We start from the raw sequence: 26734 nt of genomic DNA, 5'->3' as shown, positions 1-26734 counted from the left end.
GCGCACAGGCACCCAAACTGGTAAGCCATGCTTTACCAACTACTAATCTTGATGTCCAGTACCCTGCACAGATCCTCGACCATCGCTCCGTCTCTCATGGTGGTACATCCGTCGACCAAGTCCTTGACCGCTGGTCTGGCCTCGACGCCACCTTGACGACCTAGGAGGATGCCGAGGCCCTGAAGTTGGCGTTTCTAGAGGCCGACGCTTGGGGGACAAGCGCCAACTCAAGCAGGAGGGAATGTCAGCCCCTCAACAGTACCCGTCGAGCAGGCAACTGGGACAGCGATCATCCAACCAATGGGCCGTCGAGAGAGAAAGCCCAACGTCCGCTATGCCGGCCCAGAGTGGCGGCTGTAATAGGCAGGAGTGTGCGTGGGAGAGGTAGGAGAGAACAGAGTATTGTTATGTTTGTATTCTGTACTGAGTAGATACTCTCCTCATCCCTAAACCCCACTGTTCCTACCTTCTTCCTCCTCGCGGCGCCGTCACGCACGGTGGCTGCTAACAATATTCTGACCACCGCGTGCGTTGACTTGGTTTAAGTATGTTTAAGTATATGTTTGATTAGCTGCACGTGGGAGACATAAGCTGCATGAATAGGTATGCCCGAAATCACCGTCTCCGGTTGCTGCGTGCGAGCTGGTTGCGCGCGGCTGTCAACCAATCAGCCGATTTTTGTGAATTGCGTGGAGCAGTGTTTTATTCATTGTTGAGAGCGACCAAAGTACCGCACTCATTTTTATGGTTCTGCTACAGCTTGGATAGCAATGAAGAAACAAAAGGTGGACATTTTGGGTTACGCATGGTACTTGATTGACGGCCTATGATTAAGTAACTACTAGTTGATTTTTTGAATTAGCCCTGAACAGGGTACGGCTCGAACCCATTCCTTTGGTGTGTACCCCCCTAATTTATATAGGGAGAAACTGAATAGGTCGATAATTGAATGGCTTAAAGAAGGGGATCGAAGACATCAGACACGCGTGTAAGAGCAGTTCCAACAGTTTATATAAAATCCTAGGTAAATATAGAGTTTTGCAGCTCGGGAGCGGGCGGAATTCCACGGTACCGAGCAGGCACGACAGTGAGAAGGCACATGGGAGGTCGCGCGCGCAAGGGTGGAGTGAGCGCACCTCGGCAAAATTGGCTAGCGAGGGAGACGCGATGTCGAGCGAGATAGAGTAGTGAGGTTGAAGGTGATGTTATTGGATTAGGTTTTCAGGGCCAATTTCATTTTTTTACCGAGCACATATCCTTTAACAAGCTTGTTGGAGCTGCTCTAAGCGACCAAGTACAGCAGCTAATTTCCTTTAGGTAGTGGCGGAGCTGACAAAAACTAGTAATTTTCGTCAATTAAAATGTTTTAAGAGGCTAATAGAAATTGGACAATTTTTTATGGATACTCTAAAGGACCATATAAATTATTTTGGCCCACGAAAATTTACGGATTTTCTATTGTATGGGTCTTAGCCAGGGTTTTAGTAATTTTCCTCCGCTAATAAACATAAAGGCTGGTAAAAATTAGTCTATTTCAGTGGGCTGTCCTAAGAAATCATAAAAATTATTTTGGCCTATATTTTTATTTTCTTATTATATAGACCTAGTTGCTTAGAAAAATAATTTATTTCAGGCTAGATCTGGGTTAGAGGCCTCCTAGCCCCCATTGAAGATCCACCCCCTACTCAGGGCTTGTTCGGTTATTTTCAATCCATATGGATTGGAGGGGATTGATATGGATTGCGAGGGATTTTGACTTGCTAGGGATTGAAACCCCCTCAATCTCCCTCAATCTATATGGATTGGCACAGAACCGAACGAGCCCTCAAGAGACTACCCTTGAATAAGGAATTCTCTTAACTAAAGTTTAGTAGTGTCATATTAAATATTTAAATATTAATTATATACAAAACTAATTATATCGATAAATATCAAACAACGAGACAAATTTATTAAGTTTAATTAATTTATGATTTGTAAATGTTTACTTTACTGTAACATCACATGGGTGAATCATGACCTAATTATTCGTCTTACTATTTAGTCTTTATCTATATAATTAGTTTTATAATTAGATTATATTTAATACTTCTAACTAGTATCAAATATATTCGAAGTGATAGAGATATTAATGGGTGCCAAACTTGGATAACCAAACGTTGGCTTTCTCATCAAGAGCCACAGACCAAACGTGCCCCTAAAACCGCATTTCTCGTCCCACCAACCAAACAAAATGTCCTGGAATCCCTCTATCTAAACCCTCCCCTCAACTGGCTCTAGACAAACACATTCTTTACTCTCACTCTAAAGTCGGGTCACTAAGCAATATCGCTACATCCTACAGCTAAAGCAGAGAGTATCGAAAAATACAAGCCACAAGACAAATAGAAGAATACTGATAAGATCTGGAGAACTGAAACCATCTATAACTTCTGCAGAATCACACATTTGATTCAAACAGATAAGAAATGCCTTGGGTTATTAGCACGACAAAAATTGGGTATGTATCTATTGGGGAGGGAAAAGCATGAAGCTCTCTCAGGGCTTGCTAACCATGGGCCTCGAAGTTTTTTGCACCCATGTTTCGATCCGCTTCATTGCCTTCTCTCTCCTACGTCGCAGTGCTTTGAATTCCTCAGGACTGAAAGGAGGAGGCAGGTCACATGGGCCAGCATCGCTGGCGGATCTCACCATGGAGTCCTCCATGAACTTCTTCTCGCGGCCTATAGCTTGGCAAGCCAGAGATTCAGGACAGACCTCAATAGCTTCAGGTGGTTTTCTTGGCTTGAACCTTAGGAGCTTGGCATACTCAGTTAAGAGGTGAAACATGTAATCATATACATATTCCATGCTGAGCTCTTTTTGAATAAAGTTGCTTCCTTGCTTTCCTATCCTCTGTGCCTATATTTGAAGTGCAATACGTGGATATGGTCATTAATAAAACATGCAAAACATTTACAAATGTACACGGTCATTAATAAAACATGCAAAACATTTACAAATGTACGTAAGAAAACATTCTCTATAGAAGAAAAGGGGCACTATTTACTCCACTATGTTATTATTTGTGAAAGGTCAAGGAGAATTGGATTAGAAAAGTAGACGAGTATTCAAATTGATGACTCACTACCCACAAGTCATTTCAACAGTTATTTTCTACACTTATGCTCTGGTTAAAGCACAGAACATTCAGCTATAGCATATACTACAAAGGAGAAAAAGGAGTCTTATATACTGCTTGAGGAACTTCTATTAAAATATGAATCTGCCTAATATTACAGGCTAAAAAGTTTGTCTGGCAAAAGCTTCCTAGAAATATGCTGAGCATGATATATGTCATGTTAGTTTGATTATTATAGGTGACACTAGAAATATCTCCTGAGTGCATACAGCACAATGCACCATATAACCAATGTATTCCATCATTCATGCAAATAGGTAAGATACTTTCTGTAGTGAAGCTTTGTTACACTAACAACTAACATTGTCTAACCAATCTCTTTACCTTATGGTAGGTGCCTAATCAAACAAAGCACACTTCTTTTAACTCATTATTTTGCACATTGTAGTACCTGGTGACATTTGTTTTGGAAACAAAAGAAATTCTCAACCATCCTGACTCCACTGTCGTATTTAACCAACCTTTTGTCCTTTCTACTACTAGTACAATGCTGTACAGTCCTAGCTATACTTTTTGAAGACTTATAATAAATGTATTACTCTCTTATAATATCTGTATTAGAAAGTTCTCTCTTGTTATGAGGTTCATTTACATCTGTGACTGATATATGGGACCTGACTCAAAACAAATAAAACAGTGAAGCTTTGTTACTAATATAATAAAGGGGGCAGACCCAATGCCAGAGGCTCCCATATGAGTGGGATCTGAGAAAGTGATAAACTGAGTCAAGCTCCCCATCCCTCAAATGCGGACAAGCTACTTCGAACCCGTTATCTGATGACTCAGTGCTCTCACCGCTGCACTAGGCCTGCCCTTCTTAATGATATAATAAAGGTGTACACGAAAAGATACCTTCTGCTTGTGAGAGTTGCCCCAATCAACAGCAAACTTTATGGAGCTACACTTATTGTCATCCCAAATTGGCCAATAATGTTGCATGGGCATCAGCACCCTTGAATAAAAATCATAGTATTTTGGTGTAACAACTAGTGTCATGGAATCACAAGCTAGAATATACTTCTCACTGACTGACCATGCTGATCCTTCAATATAAATCTTGTACCTGTCACCCAAAGAAAGAATCTCAGTATTATGAACAGATAATGTGTATTTCAACTTGTCCGCGAGAAGAAAAAAAAGAAACCTATGAGTGCATTGACTAGCCAAATCTGACTGTTTGTATCCTGCCTTGATCTCTTTGAGCCAATCCTAAACAACCAAAAAGGAAAATCATGGGTCACCATTACTAGAACCATTTAATTGAAATAGTTATCCACTAATTCTGATGGATTTAAACATTTTATGGGCAACAGAATTGACAAAATAATGGAAGTTCGCTCATGGGAAGGCATTGGGTCATCACAATTTCTCCAAGTACAAGAAAGTGTGATGTAACATAAAGAGAAACAAGGTACCTGTTTGTAAATCCTTGCATTCCATTCATGCTTACTGGAGACGTTACACTTAACAAGCTCCTGCCTTGTAACTGCAACATCTGGATTCCCTTTCCAATAAGCATAAGGTTCTCTAGCCAACCATTTCACCCTCTTGTTTCCACCATTCAATTCCTTCTGCAGAGCATCCCACGGTTTTATGTTGATCTCAGGCCTATCATCAGTCATCACATACAGTTCATTAAGTGTTTGTGCTTTGTCTGAACATCAAAACACAAAGGAACAGATCAAGCACAATGTCACTTTAGTAGCTCCCAAAGTAAAACACATTAGAAATGGCACCGATCTTTTGCATTTGGTTCTCATTGAATTCACTGTGTTATAGAAACGAATGCAGTGAACACTGATATACAAAGGCATGACCGATTGCTTACCAGCCCCAGAATGACCAGTCTGGGAAGACAACATCTAGCGTCTCGTTGTCGCCGCAGTACCTGAAGAGCGGCGGCAATAGCGTGGCGTTCTCCCCCTGGTACTGGTCGGCGTGCACGACGGGCCAGTCGACGCAGTCAAACATGAGGTCGAGGTCAGGGACGCGGCCGGGGTAGCGCCGGAGCAGCTGCAGAATGCCCCAGATGGTGAAGAGGTCGCGCGTCTGGAATGCCGGCGCGATGCGCTCGATGTACGCGCGGCCCCGGATGACGACGAGGCGGAAGTTGGCGGTGGCGCGCGCGCGGTCGACCATGGCGCGGGTGATGCCCCCAGCGGCGCGCCATGGGTGGAGGTCCTCGTGGATGAAGCGGAAGTAGGCGGGGCAGGTGGAGGAGGCGTTGGAGTTGGCAGGGAGCGGCGGGGGGTCGGGAAAGGCGGCGCAAGTGGAGGCGGAGGAGGCGTTGGGGGAGAGCACGAGGTCGAGGGTCTGGGAGATGTTGCTGGGGATGGTCGGGTCACGGTGAAGCGGCGGCGCCGGGCAGGAGAGGGAGTAGGTCGGCCGAGGCGGCGGCGGTGCCGCGGGGATGGCCGGGATGGAGGAGGTGGTGTGCGTCGCGGTTAAGATAGCCTGCAGGGAGAGACAAAGACGATGATCAACGATCCCGTCTGAGTGAAATGTCCTCTCTTCTGCGTTGATGACTTGTTCAGAAATTTAAAAAATATTTTTAATCGATTTTGTGTGTGTGTGTGTGTTCTGGTTCGACGCTATCAGCTCATATAATAAGAATGCCCCAGAGGCTGAGGAAAAATAAATTGGACGAAAAGGGGAACATGATGATTTCATCAGAGACGCATATCCAATTTAACCCCAGATGGTTATGCTGATACTAATAAGAATACAAAATATCCATTATTTTCACTTTTTTTTCTATATAAGAGTTGGGGTTTTGTAGCTTGCAAGCAAGAACAGCGTATTTAAGAGTATGTTTATCTGAGTGATTGAAGAAATTTTTGTTTGGAAATAAAGGGCCGGAGCTTACCTACCAGCTTTGAGCTCCACTGATCCAGATTGGTGGTCGACAGATGAGTCTGCACATGTTAATGCCCATGCATCGGTTCAGTAAAACTAATCCTTGCGTCAATAAGATTCAACTGGAAGAACAATAGTCAAATGATTGAACACCAATAGATATGCATCAACCAACGTCGTTTATTGGGCACTAAGCTAGGTGCTGAAAGTATGTTTATTGCGCACTAAAAATTGCTGTGGCTTTGACATATTATTATTGGAGAAGAGCACTAAATATCGGTGTGGCTTTGACAATTATTATTGGAGAAGAAGAGTACGGGAATTACTGCTGAAGGTGGTAAGGAAAAATAATTTTGGAATTTGATTAGTAACCTTATCTATCTTGTTTAGTTCATCGTCAAAAAGTAGATGGCGAACCTCTTGGGTTTTCAAATGGAAAATTATATCACAAAGTAACCATCTTCCACTGTAAATACAATCCTTACTCATTTATCACCCCTCCTGTGTTCGTATAAACTTCTAATCACAGTCTCGCAAAGAAACGAACAAAATTATCCCATGCATATGCGCGAAACAGATAAACAGAGAACATCCGAAAACGGAACCAAGTTCAGATCGCAAGGGAAGAAGAAGAAGAGGAAATATAACCTGGCACGGCAAGTATGGCGACACTGAGAACACCCGAAGATGCAAGATCGCAACGGGAGAATGAGAGGAAATAGAAACTCTGAGCTTACCGTGGTGGTGATCCAGCGGGCGGACACGAGGACGCCGACCACGACAACGAAGAAGAAGAGGAAAATGGCCGTTGTCACCGGCGACGACGAGGAGCCCGGACCTTTGCTCCATCGCCGGCCGTCCGGGATCACCGCTGCAGCCGCCGAAGCCATCGGCCCCTTGTCCAGCGCTTCGGTCTGAGAGATCTGGACCGGGCCGGGTATTCCCCCTCCTTTCTCCCTCTGTAGGCGCGTCAGGCTCCGGTCATGGACACTCCTCCTCGCCCCTCGGGGAAGAACGGGTCAGTCGAGCGAGACACGGAGCCCGGGAGTCGCCACTCGCCAGGGGACGTCGCGTTGGGTCCGCGCCGATCGCTCAGGAGGGCACGTCCACGTGCTGCGTCTAGGGGCTCTGCATGCGGATGTACTATCGTTTAAAGTTTTCACTAAAAATTATTAGGAGGGAATTTAGTGCTAATTGTGGATTGCTACGAGAGATAGAAAAAAATCAGTGCAATAATAGTAACAATAAAAGGACGCAATATTTTGATATCATTAGATCGACACTTCAATTCAACAACATTATGTTTTGAGACGCAAGGAGGTTCATAAGCCATCTATAGAACATTTTTTTTTGAAACTCTAATCTGGTAATCGGGTCTTGTATTAATCACACGATCGCGAGCAACCACGAACTTTAGGATGTCGGTGGGGGTGGGGTAGGGCCAGAAATAAATGTCTGAAATTCGAATTATATGTATTCATATTCGCTAAAACTATTACTATGGTGCAGCCAGTGCGCACCAGACACTATCCGGTGTCTAGCCAAAGACACCTCGTAAACTAGCCGTCATCGGGTTTTCTCAAAGCCACTCCACTAAAAATCACCGGAATGTCCGGTGTGCCATCGGAATGTCCGGTGAGCCAGCGGAGCAACGATCAACTTCGCCACCGGTCGACTGCACTAATGGAGGAACAGTGAACAGTGCAGAAGTCAGAGTTGTCAAGTCAGAACGTACCGGAATGTCTAGTGTGCCACCGTACTGTCCGGTGCCGCATGAGGACAAAGGACGTGGCACACACTAAACAATGAACAGTGTCATGTCCGGTACACCACCGAACTATCCGGTATGCCCATCGACAGTAAAGTCAGCCAACAGCTAGGAAGTGGTTGAAGGCTATAAATACCCCCAACCACCTCTATTCAAGCTATCCAAGCCTCCTACACTTCTCATTCAATACAAGAGCAAAAACATACACTCCAAGACATAATCAAAAGATCAAATCCTCTCCAAGCTTCAAAATCAACTCAATTGCTTAGTGACTTGAGAGAGGGTGTTTTGTGTTTTCTTTGTTGCTCTTGTTGCTTGGATTGCTCTCTTCTTCTCACTCTAATTCTTCTAAGTGCTTTGTAAAGCTAGCAAGAGATACCTAATTGTGTGGTGATCATTGCGGTGTTTTAGTGACTCGTGTGATTAAGAAGAACTCAACCGGTCTAAGTGACCGATTGAGAGAGGAAAAGGGTTGGAATAGACCCGGCCTTTGTGGCCTCCTCAACGGGGACTAGGTTCTTTGGAACCGAACCTCGGAAAACAAATCACCGTGTTCATTTGTGTTGATCTTCACAAGATTTATTTCTCCCCTCTCCTCTCTCTAAAAAGTTTCCTTGCTCATATTGATTTGAGTTTGCTCCCAAGGTTATCCGCATTGATTGAGCAACTCATAGCAAGAGAAACGATCTTCCGCACTCCGAATTTATTTATAACCCTAACCTCAAGTATAGTGCGTGTTCAAAGTTTATAATTTTTAGGTTTCGCCTATTCACCCCCTCTCTAGGTGACTTTCAATTGGTATCAGAGGAGGTTCTTCATTAGAGTCTAACAACTCGAAGTGATGTTGGGAGAACACGCCAAGAGGGAGATGGTCACCAGCGAAAAGCCCCAAGCCTCGGGAAAAGAAGAACGAGGAACGGACTCCGTCAAAGGAGGCCAGCGACAAGCACAAAGAAGAATCCGCTAGCTCCATCAAGTCATACAGGAAGGGTGACAAGAAGAAAAAGAAAATGAAGAAGGTGGTCTACTACGAGACCGACTCTTCATCACCTTCCACCTCTGACGCCGAGTCTACCACTTCGAAGCGCTAAGAGCATAAGAAGTATAGTAAGATGCCTCTTCGCTATCCTCGCATTCCTAAACGCGCTCCTCTACTTTCCGTACCCCTAGGCAAACCACCATATTTTGATGGTGAGGATTATTGTATGTGGAGTGATAAAATGAGGCATCATCTAACCTCACTCCATGAAAACATATGGGATATTGTTGAGTTTGGAGCGCAGGCACCACAGGTGGGCGACGAGGACTACGACTCCGATGAGGCCGCCCAAATAAGGCATTTTAATTCCTAAGCAACCTCTGTACTCCTTGCTTCCTTGTGTCGAGAGGAGTACAACAAGGTGCAAGGGTTAAAAAATGCCAAAGAAATTTGGGACGTCCTCAAGACGGCGCATGAAGGGGACGAGGTGACCAAAATCACCAAGCACGAAACGATCGAGGGAGAACTCGGTCGATTCGTCCTCAACAAAGGAGAGGAGCCACAAGCAATGTACAATCGGCTCAAAACAATGGTCAACCAAGTGCACAACCTCAGGAGCACCAAGTGGGATGACCACGAAATGGTCAAGGTTATTCTTAGATCTCTTGTTTTTTTCGTAATCCCACTCAAGTTCAATTGATTCGTGGAGATCCAAGATATAAACAGATGTCTCCCGAGGAGGTAATTAACAAGTTTGTGAGCTTTGAACTTATGATCAAAGACTCCAAACACATTGTCAACTTGGAGCAAGGCGCCACCTCCACACCCGAGGTGCAACCTGTTGCATTCAAAGCAACGGAAGAAAAGAAGGAAGAGTCTACACCAAGTAGACTCTCAATCGATGCTTCCAAGCTCTATAACGAGGAGATGGCTCTTATCATTAAGAGCTTTCGACAAATCCTTAAGCAAAGGAAGGGAAGGACTATAAACCCCATTCCAAAAGGGTGTGCTATAGGTGTGGTAAGTCTGGTCACTTTATTGCAAAATGACCATATACAAGTGACAGGGATAGGGACGGCGACAAGAAGGGTAAGGAGAAGATGGAGAAGAAAAGATACTACAAGAAGAAGGGTGGCGAGGCGCACATGGGGCGGGAATGGGACTCCGATGAGAGCTCCTCCGACGAGGACGCCACCAACATCGCCATCAACAAGGGCCTTCTCTTCCCTAACGTTGACCACAAATGCCTCATGGCTAAGGAGAGCAAAACGAAGAAGGTACATTCTAGAGATACCCCTAAATATACTACATCCAAAGATGAGGGTAGCTCTAGTGATGATAATGATGATTTAACTTCTCTTTTTGAAAACCTTACCAAGGATCAAAATAAAAAGATAAATGAATTAATAGAAACCATTAACAAGAAGGATGATCCCTTGGAATGCCAAGAATACTTGCTCGTTAAGGAAAATAAGAAGTTTGTTAAACTAAAAAATGATTATGCTCCTAAAGTAGAAATATGTGAACATTTATCTAAAGAGCTTAATGATTGCAATGATTCAACTTCTTGTCTTAGAACCAAAAATGCTAGTTTAATTGCTAAGATTGAAGAATTGAATGCTTGCAATGTTTCTACATCTACAGTTGAGTGTGTCACAATTTGCACTATATGTAGAGATGATAATATTGATGCTATGGATGATCACCTTGCCATGATTAAAGAACATAATGATCACATAGCTAAATTAAATGCTAAAATTGCCGAGCATGAGCTTGAGAATGAAAAATTTAAATTTTCTCGTAGTATGCTATATAATGGGACACGCTCTGGCATTAAGAATGGGATTGGCTTCCAACAAGGGAGCCAAAGCAACATTAAGATTAATGCCCCTAAAAACAGACTATCTAACTTTGTTAAGGGCAAGGCTCCCATGGTTCAGGATAGAGAGGGTTATATTTTATATCCTGAGAACTATCCTGAGCACAAAATTAGGAAAATTCATGCTAGAAAATCTCATAATGTTTCTCATCATGCTTATATATATAGTAATGAGGCTTCTAGCTCTAGGCATTCAACTCATATCAAAATTCCTAAGAAGAAGATTGCTAATGCATCAAATGAACATAGCTTATCATTTAAAACTTTTGATGCATCTTTTGTACTGACAAACAAATCAGGCAAGGTAGTTGCCAAATATGTTGGGGGCAAACACAAGAGTCCTAAGACTTGTGTTTGGGTACCCAAGGTGCTTGTTTCTAATGTGAAAGGACCCATGACCATTTGGGTACCTAAGAACAAGGTCTAAATTTGTTTTGTAGGTTTATGCATCCGGCGAGACAAGTTGGATAATCGATAGTGGGTGCACAAACCACATGACAGGGGAGAAAAGGATGTTCTCCTCATATGAGAAAAATGATGATCCCCAAAGAGTGGTTACATTCAGGGATGGAAATCAAGGTTTGGTCAAAGGTTTGGGTAAAATTGCTATATCTCCTAACCATTCCATTCCAATGTTTTTCTTGTAGATTCTTTAGATTACAACTTGCTTTTTGTTTCTCAATTATGCAAAATGGGTTACAACTGTCTTTTTACTGATGTTGGTGTTACTGTCTTTAGAAGAAGTGATGATTCAATAGCTTTTAAGGGAGTGTTAGATGATCAACTATATTTAGTTGATTTTAATGATAACAATGCTGAACTAGACACTTGCTTAATTGATAAGACTAATATGGACTGGCTCTGGCATCGCCGACTTACTCATGTTGGGATGAAGAATCTTCACAAGCTTCTAAAGGGATAGCATATTTTAGGACTAACAAATGTTCATTTTGAGAAAGACATGATTTGTAGCTCATGTCAAGCAGGGAAGCAAGTTGGAGTTCATCATCCACACAAGAACATCATGACGACTGAAAGGCCGCTTTTGCTACTCCACATGGATCTATTCGGTCCGATCGCTTACATAAGCATCGGCGGGAGTAAGTATTGTCTTGTTATTGTGGATGATTATTCTCGCTTCACTTGGGTATTCTTTTTACAGGAAAAATCTCAAACCCAAGAGACCCTAAAGAGATTCTTAAGACGGGCTCAAAATGAGTTTGGATTGAGAAACAAAAAGATTACAAGCGACAATGGAACAGAGTTCAAGAAGGTAAAGTAGTAATTAAACAAAGAAAAATTAAATTATAAGATGAACTAATCTCATTTAGGAAATGATTATTCTTTAAGTGTTGTCCATAATTACATAACCTAACTCTATTCATTTTATTGAGACCTAAAAGTTAAACCAGAGATGAATTCATGTAATACATATTATTAATCTCACAAGATTAAATATACTTTAACTTCTAGGGCTTTCCTTTTATCTATTTCATTAAATGAGTAAACCAACATATACATTAATCTTATATTCTAGGTGTAAAATTAAAGTGTACAGACTATAGATGAGCATAATTTATTTGGACAGAGAATAATTTCATGAACATTTTGTAATTTGAACCACTAAATTTGGAGTTCATATGAAAAAGATATGAAATAAACAAGTTTTGAAGTTTAAAATATGAAATTAGGGCTAATTCTATGATTAAATAAAAGCATAGGGGGGCTATTTAAAAGAAATCAGGGGTCTACGCGCTAAATCTTAGGAAGGCGGGTTGATTTCCTAAAACCTGAGGGTCTCTTAAGTAAAACATACACGCGAAGGGGTACGGGGTGATCTCGACCATCGGATTAGAGATCAACGGACAGGATCAGATCCCGCGGACGCGACTGACAGGCGGGGACGGGGTGTCAGCGAACCAGGGCGGGCTGACCAGCCGGGCCCAGCGGCAGGGGCACGGGTGAGGGGAAGAGAGAAGAGTGGTCGGATCTAGATTGGAGGGCTGAGATTAGATCCGCACTGATTAAACCTAAATCGTTAGATCTCGGACGGACGCCCGGGATCCAACGGCCAGGGCCCGGACATGAGTGCGGTGGCGCCGCTCGGTCCCGCGGCGAGGGCTCGCTGGAGACAAGGGGGGCGGCCACGGCGAGGCTCTAGGGGCTTAGGGAAAGGGTCAGGCACGTTTAGGGCGACACGGTGAACATGACCGTGGGCGCAGAACTAGCATGGGGGCGCCAGAGAACGCAGACCGCGGTCGGAAAAGTCCCACGGCGGCGCAACTAACTCCGGTGAGCAATTGTGCGGGTTCTGGGGCGATATTTGGCGAAATAAAGGCACGAGAAGGGTGCTCACCTCGAGTGCGAACTCCAGGACGCTTGGAGAACGGCGGGGGTGCGATGGAGACTCGGGTCGACGGTGGCGGGGCTCCGGCTGCGCAAGAAACGCTCCGGTGAGCGTGGATCGGGCAAACTAGAGAGGGGAAGGGCAAACCAGAGGGTGTCCCGAGTAGCTGAGGGCAAGGGGGAACTCACCGAGGCAATAGACGGGGCGCGGGCTCGAAGGTTGCAGAACGGATGACAGTCGATGGTGGGCGGTGGCGGAGCTCTCTAGTCACGCGCGCAGAGCGAGAGAGAGGACGAGAGGGTTTGACTGAAGGCGCAAGTGAGCGGGGGAAGGTGGGCGAGCGGGGCGCGGGGCTCAAAAGGGGCGAGGACGTGTGGAGGTGGCCAGAGATCGCGCGGTCGTGGGCGCGTCCACGGCGGGGGATCGTGGGCGGGAGGTTGGGGACGAGCTGATAGGTGGGGTCGGCGGGACAGAGAGAGATAGGCGCGCGTGCGAGAGGAACGACGCTGACAAACCTGGTCCACGGGGCAACGAGAGAGAGAGAGGGAGAGAGAACACGCGGATTAGCGCCGACAGGCGGGACCCACCTGTCAGGCACCAAGGGCGTGCGGGCGTGGGCGCGCACGCGGGGGGCTGGGCTTAATGGGCCGACTTGGGCTAAATTGGCTTTTCTATTTTCAGGGAATTTCTAATTGCTTTTCTATTTATTTTCTCTAGGGTTTTCAATTCACATTCAAATCAAGTTTCAAATTCAAACGAAATCAAACATGTGCAACAATTCAAAGAATATTTGGAACTCAACATGATGCAACATTCCATGACTCATCTGTTTTGTCAAAAATAAAATAAATAATCCCTCACTAACTAAGCTAACCCTAACCAAAAGAGAAATAGAGAGAGAGAAACTAGAGAGAGATAGAAACTAGAGAGAGATAGAGAAGAGTAACACCTGAATTTGGATGATAATAAGAAAGAAATTTTATACCCACAAATTCAGGGTGTTACAGACCTATCCCCTTAAAAGAATCTCGCCCTTGAGATTCAGGGTTGGCTAGCAAAGAGTTCAGGGTACTTGGCTCTTAGATCATCTTCTCTTTCCCAGGTTGCTTCTTCCTCTGAGTGATGGCCCCATTTAACTTTGCACATTCTGATGGTGTTCCTCCGAGTGACCCGATCTGCTGTCTCCAGAATTTGAGTTGGCTTCTCAATGTACGTCAGATCTTCTTGAACTTCAAGGTCTTCCGTTGGCAATTGTTTTTCTGGCACTCGCAAGCATTTCTTTAACTGAGACACGTGAAACACATCGTGCACGGTGGATAGATTCTCTGGTAAGCTGAGTTGATATGCCACTTCTCCACGTCTTTCAAGTAGACATAGTCTCCCACTTCAAAACTGAGTTCCCTTCTTCTGGTGTCAGCATAGCTTCGCTGTCTGGACTGCGCTGCCTTCAAATTTTCCTAGACCGTTCTAATATTATCTTCAGCGTCAAGCAAAATATCTAGACCGAACACCTGCCTTTCGCCGGGTTGGTCTCAATGCAACGGGGTTCTGCAATTCCTCCCATAAAGCGCTTCGAATGGTGACATCTTCAGACTGGACTGATAGCTGTTGTTGTAGGAGAATTCTGCATACAATAGCCTCTTGTCCCAACCTAACTTGTCTTGCAAAGCACAAGCTCTCAACATGTCTTCAAGAATCTGGTTGGTTCTCTCAGTCTGACCGTCTATCTGCGGGTGATAAGCTGAACTGAATTTCAAGTGTGTGCCCAAAGCTTCATGCAACTGCTGCCAAAAATGAGAAGTAAATTGGGTGCCTCTGTCCGATACTATCTTCTTTGGAAAACCATGCAAGCACACAATCCGAGACATGTATAATTCTGCCAACACTGCACTGTTATAGGTGGTCTTGACTGGTATGAAATGGGCCACCTTTGTTAAACGGTCCACTACTACCCAGATGGAGTCATAACCAGCATGAGTGCGGGGCAGGCCGACTATAAAGTCCATCCCAATCTCATCCCATTTCCACTGAGGAATCTGCAACGACTGCAACAAACCTGCGGATCTCTGATGTTCTGCCTTGATCCTCTGACAACTGTCGCATCTGGCCACATACTTTGATATCTCTCTTTTCATACCATACCACAAGAATCTCTTCTTCAAGTCTTGGTACATTTTCTCGCTACTAGGGTGTATAGAATATGCTGTCTCATGAGCTTCCTTGAGAATTAGTTCACGGATCGATTTGATGTCGGGAACGCACAGCCTATCCTTAAACCATATCACTCCTTCAGCATCTTCACGGAAATCTGGACCTTTCCCATCGATGATCAGCTACCGGATCTCATTGATCTTTTCATCATCTTTCTGACCCTTCCTGATATCTTGCTCCATAGTGGGTTCCAGCTCAACTGTCACTCCTTGAGTGTTGTTCAGAAATCCAAGACTCGGCCTCTCGAATTCCTTTGCTAGCTCGAACGACATCGGGTGAGCGGCCAACATATTGACTTGACTCTTTCTGCTCAGAGCATCTGCAACCACATTTGCTTTGCCTGGGTGATAATGTATCTCCATCTCATAGTCTTTGATCAATTATAGCCATCTTCGCTGCCTCATGTTTAACTCTGACTGAGTGAATTTGTACTTAAGGCTCTTGTGATCCGTGTAGATATCACACTTCTGTCCATAAAGATAATGTCTCCATGCCTTCAGTGCATGAACCACTGCTGCTAACTCCAGATCATGAGTGGGGTAATTCTTCTCATGAACTTTCAATTGTCGGGACGAGTAAGCCACTACTTTCCCTTCCTGCATTAACACACATCCCAGTCCGGTGTATGAAACATCACAATATACTGAGAATGGCTTGTGAACATCTAGCAGAACCAATACGGTGTTGTTGTTAACTTCTGCTTCAACATCTCAAATGATTCTTGGCACGCTGGGGTCCACTTGAACTCAACCTTCTTTGCCAGCAAGGCTATCATTGGTTTGGCAATCTTGGAGAAACCCTCAATGAAACGTCGATAGTAACCAGCCATTCCAATGAAACTCTTGATTCCTCGGACATCTTTTGGTGCTACCTTCTTTGGATCCACAGCTAGTCCATCTCGGTTTATAATGTTGCCCAAGAACAGAACTTCGCTGATCCAGAACTCGCACTTGCTAAGCTTGGCATACAACTGGCAATCTTGTAGCCTCTGAAGTACTTTCCTCAAATGTTCCTCATGCTCTTGCTCGTTCTAGGAATATACAAGAATATCATCAATGAACACTACTACAAACTTATCAAGGTAGTCCATGAACACACTGTTCATCAGGTACATGAAGTAAGCTGGCGCATTCGTCAAACCGAATGACATAACCATGAACTCATATAGCCCATACTTGGTGATGAATGTTGTTTTCCGTATATCTGAAGGTCGGATTCTGAGCTAATGGTAACCTGACCTCAGATCTATCTTTGAGAACACAATGGCTCCTCTCAACTGATCAAATAGGTCCTCGATTCGAGGTAGGGGGTACTTGTTCTTGACAGTGACTTCATTCAAAGCTGTATAATCGATGCACATCCTCTTCGTGCCATCCTTCTTCTCCACAGATAGCATTGGGGCTGCCCAAGGCGAGGTACTTGGTCTGATGTAGCCTTTCTCTAACACCTCATCAATTTGCTTCTTGAGTTCCACCAACTCTGGTCCAGACACTCGATAGGCTCTCTTGGAAATAGGGGCAGTGCCTAGGATAAGCTCTATGGCAAATTCAAATTTCCTTTCAGGTGGCATGCTTGGTAACTCTATAGGGAATACATCGGGGAATTCCGACACAACTCTAATTGCCTCAATCGGATTGGACTCTTTGTCATCTATTGATAAATGGTGACAGGCTCCTTCTTCTAGTTCAAACAAGTACAACTTAATTACTACTTCCTTTCCAGATGGGGACACCAACTTGACTGTTCTCTTGTCACAACTGACAGTGGCTTGGTTTCTATGTAGCCAATTCATCCCTAGGATGACATCTAACCCTTGAGTTCCTATTACTACTAGGCTAGTGGGGAAGTCTATCCCCCTTATTTCAATCCTTAGATTCGGACAAATCATATCGGACTGAACTTTTCCCCCAACTGAATTAACTCTTAAAGGCGGGATCATTTGTTCTATGGGGTGTTATGTGATTCTACCCAAGATGTAGAAACAAAAGAATGCATGGCATTAGTATCAAATAATACTTTTGCTGGGTAGGATTCGACTGGAAACATACCTACTGCCACATCCTAAGCATCCTGGATTGCTTCGGCCTCCAGGTGGTTCACCTTTCCATGGTTTTAGGCCTGACCACGGCCTCCGGGTGCTTGCTGTGGCGCTCCTTGTCTTGCTGGGGCATTGACTACTGGTGACTGCCGAGCTGCTTTCTTTGGACAATTCTTCGCCCAGTGGTTTTGTTCTCCACAGTAGAAGCATGCACGACCTCCTACTTGCGCTGGAGCTGCTTGGCCATTCTGGTTAGGTGTTGGGGCAGGAAGGCGAGCTGCCTGGTTATTTTGACGTTGGTACTGGTTTCCTCCCGGTTGAGTGTTCTGACGGTACTGCTGCTGCTACTGCTGAGGAAACTGCCTTTGGTACTGGTGCTGATGCTGACGCTGGTGTTGGTGCTGGTGACCTTGCTTGAATTGCTAGGGTGAGTTTCCTGAGTAGCGGGGATGACTGCTACTCCCGACCTGAGATCCACCGATTTTGCGTTTCCTATCCTCCATCTCCCGACGCTTCCTTTTAGTCATGATTGCCCTATTGATCAAATGTTGGAAGGTAGGGAAAGTGTGGTTCATCAGCTGGTAGTGAAGGGGGTCAATCAATCCTCTCAGGAAATGGTACTGCCTCTTAGCATCCGTGTTGACATCTTCTGGGGCACAACGTGACAACTGCAGAAACTTGTCCCTGTACTCACTGACGGATAGGGGACCTTGCTTCAGGGCGAGAAACTCCTCCTTCCTCACTATCATCAGTCCCTCGGGCACATGGTAGCGATAGAAGTTGTCCCCGAACTCCTCCCAGATGATGGCTTCAGGGTTGGCATGAGTGGCGAGGTAAGACTCCTACCAAGACTGTGCTACTCCCCTTAGCTGTCAGGGACCATAGAACACCTTCTCAGGATCGTTGCATTGGGCAGTGTGCAACTCGCGCTCCACAATACACAACCAATCTTCAGCGTCCATGGGATCAGCAGAGTGGGCAAAGACAGGGGGATGGCCCCTCATGAATTCTGCCCGCTTGTCTCTGGGCACCTGTGGCATCTGGACTTGCACTGGAGGCTGAGGTGGGGGTGGCTACTGCTGCACCTGCTACATTGCTGCTAATGTCTGACCAATTGCTTGGACTGCCTGAGTTTGCATCATGAACATCTACTCAACTATCATCGGGGGTGGCGGTGGCAACTTGAAAGTCACCTAGAGGGGGGTGGATAGGCGGAATCTGAAATTTATAAACTTAAGCACACACTACAAGCCGGGGTTAGCGTTAGAAATGTATTCGAGTCTGAGAGAGAGGTAAAAACAAATCAACCAAGAAATAAAGCGGATGAACACGATGATTTGTTTTACTGAGGTTCGGTTCTAAAGAACCTAGTCCCCGTTGAGGTGGTCACTAAGACCGAGTCTCTTTCAACCTTTTCCCTCTCTTAAACGGTCACCTAGACCGAGTGAGCTTTCTCCTTAATTCTCACGGGTCACTTATACCCCACATGGACCACCACACAATTGGTGTCTCTTGCCTTGCTTACAAAACACTTGGAGAACAAGAATGAGGAAGAAGAAAACGATCCAAGAAACAAGAGCTCAAAGAACACGAACAAAACACTCTCTCTAGTCACTAGGTGTTTGGAGTGAATTTGGGACTTGGAGAGGCTTTGATTCTTTTGAATTGTGTCTAGGAGTGAATGCACTAGCTCTTGTATTGAATGTGAAGTGCTGGAAACTTGGATGCTTGGAGTGGTGGTGGTTGGGAGTATTTATAGCCCTCAACCACCACATAGCCGTTAGGGCAGGCTGCTGTCGATGGGCGCACCGGACAGTCCGGAGCGCCACCGTACGCTGTCCGGTGCGCTAGCCACGTCACCCAACCGTTAGGGTTCTGGAGCATTTGACCATTGGAGGCTTTGTCTTCTAGTGGCACCGGACAGTCCGGTGCCGCACCGAACATGCACTGTTCACTATTCAGTGCGCCTCTTACTTCTGCGCTCTGACTCTACGTGCACTGTTCTTCACTGTTCAGCGCTCAGCGCGGCTTCTGCAGTCGACCGTTGCGCGAGTAGCCGTTGCTCCGCTGGTGCACCGGACAGTCTGGTGGCACACCGGACAGTCCAGTGAATTATAGCGGAGTACGCCCTGAGAAACCCGAGGGTGGAGAGTTGGACACTGTACGGTCCTGGTGCACCGGACACTGTCCGGTGGCACACCGGACAGTTCGGTGCGCTAGACCAGGGCACACTTCGATTTCTTATGCTCCTTTGAATTTGAACCCTTTCTTTGATCTTTTATTGGTTTGTGTTGAACCTTTATGTACCTGTATAACATATAATCTAGAGCAAACTAGTTAGTCCAATATTTGCGTTGGGCATTCAACCACCAAAATTATTACTGGGAAAAGGTTAACCCTATTTCCCTTTCAATATACCCTTTTTGGTGATTGATGCCAACACAAACCAAAGCAAATATATAAGTGCAGAATTGAACTAGTTTGCATAAGGTAAGTGCATAGGTTACTTGGAATTAAACCAATTTTTAATTTCACTAGTTATGCATGGATTGCTTTATTTTGTTTTAACATTTTGGACCACATTTGCACCACTTGTTTTGTTTTTGCAAATCTTTTTGGAGAATCTTTTCAAAGTATTTTGCAAATAGTCAAGGGTATAGGAATAAGATTGCAAGAAGTATTTTTCAAGATATGAAATTTCTCCCCCTATTTCAAATGCTTTTTCCTTTGACTAAACAAAACTCCCCCTGAATGAAATTCTCCTCTTAGTTTTTAAGAGGGTTTTAGCAGATACCAATTGGAAATAACCATCCCAATAGAGGAGATTGTCATAGCAAGATACCAATTTTGAATATATACTAATTGAAGAAATTGCCATCACAATATACCAATTGAAAAAACAAGCTTTTGCGAAAATCAAACAAATCTTCATTTCTAAAGTTTTGAAGTTGGTGGTGCGGTCCTTTTTGCGTTAGGCTTAATATTTCTCCCCCTTTGGCATTAATCACCAAAAACGTAGACTTTGAGAGCCCTTTAACTTTCTCCCCCATTGGTAAATAAACTATGAGTGAAGATTATACCAATTTGAGAGTGAAGCGGAGTGACGGCGAGGGGTAAATGATACCGTTAGAGTGGAGTGAAAGCCTTGTCTTCGTCGAAGACTCTATTTCCCTTTCAATCTACGACTTAGCATATAAATACACTTGAAAACACATTAGTCGTAGCAAATGAAAGAGATATGATCAAAGGTCTATAAATGAGTTATGTGTGCAATGTTTCAATCAAAATTCTGAGAATCAAGTATATTTAGCTCATTCCTAAGTTTGCTAAAGGTTTTCTCATCTAATGGCTTGGTAAAGATATCGGCTAATTGTTCTTTGGTGCTAACATAAGCTATCTCGATATCCCCCCTTTGTTGGTGATCCCTCAAAAAGTGATACCGAATGTCTATGTGCTTAGTGCGGCTGTGTTCAACGGGATTATCCGCATGCGGATTGCACTCTCTGTAACACCCCTGGTGTCACTAGTACTAAAACTTGTGCATAATGATTTTGCCCTAGGTCAACACATCAAATTTGACTAAGTCTGAAATTCAGTTAAATTGGGTCAACTTTGGAGCTCTATATCCTTAAATCTATAAGGATTTTGCCCTAGATCAACACATCAAATTTGTAGAGCTACTATAGGAGCAAAACTTTGTTTAAGTCATAAGACATAAGTGCTGTACAAAAATTGGAGTTAAATGGGCTCAAATTATGGCTGTCAGTCACCAATGAAGTCTGATATCGGTCTGAAAGTGAGTCTTGATATACTTTGGACTCGATTCAAGCTCGAGAGAGTAAGTAAATGATAAAGATGCCTATAGTCGAATTATAGCAGGATTATAGCTCAACAACTTTGATTCAGATAGATGATCATGTTGTCACACAAATTTTGGAGTAAATCGTGCTCAAACTTGCTCTGTCAGACGCACTGAAGAAGCTTCCCATGGTACAGTAACTAAAGAGGATCCCAGGTGCAGTGCACCTCGCTGCCGACAACCCCCGCGCTCGGATTCGCACCGGCGTTGCGATTCACGCTCAGTATCGCGCGGATAACGACTCCCGGTGAAAAGATCTCATCGTGGATGTGGTCGGGGCACTGTGGTCGGCCTGTCGCCATATCCACTTGCGCCGCGATGTGGCCGGACGGCTATCACCGTGGAAGACACCGTTTACCGCGACTGCGCCACGCCGTGCCCATTGCACCACGTCTTTACTCACTGACATAGCTTGCCAGTGACCGCCATAGCCCCTCAGCTAGTGAGTGCCACGGTAACCCGCGCCAGTAACTCTCCCCTCTCTCCGGCCACCAGCACGCCCTCACAAAAATTACCGCCGATGAAACCTATAAATTACCGGCCCAGTGAGCTCCGCTAGGTAGTCACGCATCCAGCGCACCCGCCCGTGTCTTGGATTGTCCACTAGAGAGCTCTAATTTAGAGTTTTCCCCAAATCAGTCAAGAACACCGCAGTGTGTGAGCTCGCCGTGGCCAGCTCTCTACAGGTCCGTTCACGCCCTCCTCGCTCTCGTTTCAATACCCCTGTGTGCTGTAGATGCTCATCAGCCCAGCCAATTGAACTAGACCTAGGTAGATCACCGGGAACACCTCGGATTGTCCTCGGTGTGCGCCATCACCGTGGGCAGAGAGTTCTCAACCCGGAATTGTGCAATTTGTTGAGGGTTCATGTCGCCGGGGGTAGAATTAGGTGTTGAACAAAGGAGGGACCTAGCCGTTGCGTTTTCCGGCCAGTACGGGTTCGCCGGGGACATGCTCGTCGCCGTCCACCGTCGTGGACCTGGCGCTGCGAAGAAATAGAAGTGCGAGGGCCTTGGTGCAAATGTTAGTGAGACAAGGAAATAGTGTTACAGACTCTTTAAGGGTTTTTTAAATCGCCAGGGTCCTCTATGCAAACCTGGCAACGCGGGCGCGCGCGAGCACGTTTCGCCTGTCATGGGCCGACTCGGGCTAGATTGAGCCCGTTACTGTTTATGCTTTCTCTTTTTCTTTTTCTATCAGACTTAGGAAATTCATAAGAAATTATAGAAAAATGATAAAAAATATGAGACCAATTTTCTTGGACTCCTAAATTTCTATAGTATTTTATAAAATAGTTCCAAGAATTTTAGTCCAAACCAGGAATTATTTAGTATTTAAGAAGGCCAAAACCTAGACTTTTGGAATTTTAGAAATTATTTGCTGACTCCAAAAATCATAAAACCTTTTGGATGAACTTGATTTGATAATTAGTACCCATAGGTAAAGTTTGATATGTGTTGGATATTGTTTGATTCCCAAACCCAAAACCCTAGCTCCTTAGGGTAAAACTGTCTAACCCTACTAGGGTGTTGACCTAGAAGACCCTAGTTCCCCTGGTAAACCGTGAAGGAAAGCTGTATTCAAGATACAACTTGATGTATCTCTACTATCATTGCCTTTTCATAAGCATCACATGAGCATTCATGGTTATATATGGTTATGTATAGAAAACGAGGAAGAAATAACTGTTGAAGAGGAGGAGACTGCACCACCAGCGGAAAATCCACCTGCCGGGAATTGCTTTTATTTTGATATCTGTGGGACAGAGCCCGACTCCCCTACAACATAAGGCAAGCCCCGGTGCATTTGCCACCTCCTTGCTATTTTAAAATCTTTATCACTGTGTTTGATGCATTAGGTGATAGGAGTTGTGTGTCAAACTATTGTTGCATTTTCTCCCTTGAAATTGTTTACCATTCCTTAATTACCTGTTTTATTAAAAAGTTTTCTGATGCTTAGCCTTGCTTTAGAAAACAAAAAGGTTTTGTTTTAAACCAAAGGTGATGCTTCAAAGGGAAGGGAATGTTTTCAAAAATAAAACTTGATGGTGGATCCATCATGGCCATGATGGGTTCAACATCGGAAAAGATGTGCCTCTGTTAGGTACCAAATTTTGGGTTTAAATGATAAAGCTGAGACCTGGCGGGGGACTTGCACGAGAAGAGAGTCTCGGTGTAGTGTCTTCGTCTGAGTCGATTAAGGACCGTGTTGATGTAGGCTTGATGATTAAGGACCTTTTAACTGGTCACATGCCTCGTCATGGGTAATCTTTGCCTTGGGCAGACTAATACCAGAAAGGCCAACACGCAATGGGAATGGAGATATGGCGAGAGTAGCGTGTACCCTCCATGGCAAGAGGCTGGACGGTGGTGTATCTGTGCTCTCGGTTGGCGTGAACCTAGTCTGGTCTTAAGAAACCCGGTGGCGAGTTGACATATGCAAGGGTTAAGTGCTACATATGTCGTGTGATTGGAGATCCTCAGCTGGGTATTAATCGATTCAGATCGCCGTTACATCTCGGATATGAAGACTTGGTCACTGGCCTACATGTAGCAATCCAGTAAAGAAAAAGGGTGATAAAAGATGGCTAGTGCAGGTCAAGTGCTTGAACTAGGGTAGAAAGAACTCTAGTTACAGGTAATAACTTAACATGCTAATAAAACTGGATTTTTAAGGATCCACTTTTAGTAAGCATCTCTACTAAACATAGTCTTTTTGATACTTGGTCCGTCTTACCTTGACTCCCTCAAACCAGCATATCCTTGAGAGTCTTTTCTTTTGACGGGTAAGACTTGCGAAAGTACACTCTGTACTCAGGGTTTTCGAACCCATGTTGTTGTAGGTGAAGAAGCAGCAGACGTTTGTTGTTTTTGTTCTAAGGTGGTGCCCAAGGAAGAACCTCAGCAGTGAAATCACGGGAGGATGTTGGTCTCCCATTTGAAGAACAATATACCTATATGCGGGAGGGGTTTTTGCCTCCCAAGTCTGTAATAATAGTATTTTATGCACTCTTATAACCTGGTAATGTAATAATAACACTCTCTCTATATTTTGATGAATGTAAATTAAGTTAATGTAATTCGCTTCCGCTTATTCGTTCCTCCGATGTGATGTAATATCTGTGTGACAGGTGAAACGCTCTTGGGCGAGGAAATAAGGATACAGATACCGAACTTGTCGAGTGGTTATGTGCATCTACAGGGTTGTCCAAAGTCCATTGGACAAGGACAACTGTAGGTGGGCCTAATAACTTGAGAGGTTCCGTCACAGCTGGTATCGAAGCGAAGCCCATCTGTTCAGATATTATGAAGCACTTCAAAAGAATTTTCAAATACTTATCCAGAAATATTCTTTCATTCTTACCTTGCCACTTTCTGGAAGTTCTCATCTTGAAAGACCAGGTAATAGAGTGCAATATATAGGAAGTTGGGGATCAATGAAGGTTGATTCCGTAATTATTGGGTTATGCATGCATCATGTTTAAAAATTATACTAATAAATCTTCCCCTCTTATGGAGATATGGCACGTACAAGGAAAACCGCGCGCAAGTCCACTGGACCTTTTGGCGTGCCTCGTCATCAATTAGCCCCCAGACATGAAGGGAGCAGCAGCGGCAGCAACGACCCAATCGGAGACTTGGAAGCCAAAGTGGAGCAGCTTCGGACGGAGCTACGTCACCGAAATAGGGTGTGGGCACAGGACAATTAGCGCATAGCTGAATTGTCAGCTGACGTCAGACGCTTGCAAGACGAGCTTTCTGAACGGGATTTGACAGTTGATTGGGCCGTCAACTCACGTTCGGTTGCTTGGGACCATGAAGCAAAGCTCGAGCTCGTGTGACGGAGCTTAGTGTGGCCCTTGATAGTCTGCAAGTATACTGCAATACTTTACATGAGGAAGTACATGTACTGTACGCTCGACTGCACCTGGACGTACCTTCCGACACTGCTGCAATGGGAGCCGGACCGTCGGGAACAGCAAACGAAGGAATTGATGAGGAATTGGACCTTTTTAAGCCTCCACCTTCCATGAACCTTGCTGACGAACGGTCTCCTATGGCAGGAGATGGAGCGACAAAGGATTTATTATCCATTCACCTGGGGGACAAATATTTACTAAGGAAGTAGCCTTACATGTGCCAATAACATTAGCTGAACGGGAATTTCCCACCAATATGATTGTGTTAAAAGGCCAAGACATAGATGTAATTCTGGGCAAGAATTGGTTAGCCCAGCATAAAGCTATCCTCAACACTGATTTAAGGACCATCAAGTTGAGCCATGGTCATGAAAAGGTTCTCTTGTCCATCCCTGTAGTTGTCCCAGCCAAACCATTTGGACGAGTCTATGCAGCCATCATACTAGAAATCCAGGATATTTCGGTAGTATGTGAATTCCCGGATGTCTTTCCTGAAGATCTGCCTGGATTACCTCCAGAAAGGGATGTAGAGTTTGTGATTGAACTGAAGCCCGGTACGACTCCTATTTCTAGAAGGTCGTATCGAATGCCACCTAATGAATTGGTGGAACTCAAGTCTCAACTCCAAGATTTGCTTGAGAAGGGATTCATTAGGCCTAGTTCATCACCATGGGGATGTCCTGCCTTTTTTGTCAAAAAGAAGGATCAAACACTTCAGATGTGCGTGGACTACATACCCCTTAATGAGGTCACTATCAAAAAAAAGTACCCCCTTCCCCGGATTGATATCTTATTCGATCAGCTTACCGGAGCTCGGGTATTCTCTAATATTGACCTTAGGTCGGGTTATCATCAGATCTGTATTCGACCTGAAGATATACCCAAGACCGCATTCACTATGCAGTATGGATTATTTGAATATTTGGTTATGTCCTTAGGGTTGACAAATGCTCCAGCCCACTTCACGTATCTAATGAACTCGGTATTTATGCCCGAGTTGGATAAATTTGTGGTGGTCTTCATTGACGATATTTTGATCTATTCCAAGAATGAAGAGGAGCATGCTAAACATTTATAGATCGTGTTAACGTGCTTAAGGGGACACCAATTATACGCTAAATTCAGCAAATGCGCGTTCTGGTTGGAGGAAATCTAATTTTTGGGGCATGTATTGTCTGCAAATGGGATTGCGGTTGACCCTAGCAAGGTCAAGGATATTCTAGAGTGGAAACCACCAACGACAATACATCAAGTTCGAAGTTTCCTTGGGCTGGCTGGCTATTACCGCAGATTTATTCTAGATTTCTCCAAGATTGTGAAACCAATCACAAGTTTGTTGAAGAATGAAACAAGGTTTGACTGGTCCTCAAAATGCCATGAAGCCTTCGAGCAGTTGAAGATATTTTTGACTACTGCTCCGGTATTGGCTCAACCGGATATAGAGAAGCCTTTTGATGTGTACTGTGATGCATCCGGTAGTGGATTTGGGTGTGTCTTAATGCAGGAGGCCCGAGTCATAGCATATGCTTCAAGACAGTTATGCCGGCATGAGGAGCACTATCCAACTCATGACTTGGAATTAGCTACAGTTGTTCATGCCCTCAAGATATGGGGTCATTATCTACTGGGAAATATCTGCCATTTGTATACAGATCATAAAAGTCCGAAGTATATTTTTACCCAGTTAGAATTGAACA

General features: G+C 44.5%; 1 protein-coding gene across 1 annotated transcript; it reads right to left on the bottom strand.

Annotated features, from left to right (window-relative positions):
* Positions 1-2400: 2400 nt before the first annotated feature.
* Positions 2401-7034, bottom strand: LOC100217055 (downstream target of AGL15 2). The gene is made up of 7 exons (NM_001143426.1): positions 6775-7034; positions 6052-6096; positions 5010-5635; positions 4597-4789; positions 4326-4390; positions 4034-4244; positions 2401-2901 (listed from the first exon to the last, which is right to left on the bottom strand). Exons 1-7 carry the CDS (start codon positions 6925-6927, stop codon positions 2539-2541), a joined length of 1656 nt encoding a protein of 551 aa, NP_001136898.1. The 5' UTR covers positions 6928-7034; the 3' UTR covers positions 2401-2538.
* Positions 7035-26734: the final 19700 nt, after the last annotated feature.

Source organism: Zea mays, chromosome 4, assembly GCF_902167145.1.
Source record: "Zea mays cultivar B73 chromosome 4, Zm-B73-REFERENCE-NAM-5.0, whole genome shotgun sequence".
NCBI lineage: Eukaryota > Viridiplantae > Streptophyta > Magnoliopsida > Poales > Poaceae > Zea > Zea mays.
The sequence above is the reverse complement of the archived record's forward strand: the minus strand, read 5'-3'. Positions and strand labels throughout refer to the sequence as shown.

Bases quoted from the DNA above. Each gene is read 5' to 3' on its own strand.
- LOC100217055 (NM_001143426.1), bottom strand. From the start codon at position 6,927: ATGGCTTCGGCGGCTGCAGCGGTGATCCCGGACGGCCGGCGATGGAGC. The intron at 4,790-5,009 runs GTAAGCAATCGG...GACTGATGATAG, and splicing joins GACTGGTCATTCTGGGGCTG to GCCTGAGATCAACATAAAAC. The intron at 2,902-4,033 runs GTATCTTTTCGT...CTTCAAATATAG, and splicing joins GCAACTCTCACAAGCAGAAG to GCACAGAGGATAGGAAAGCA.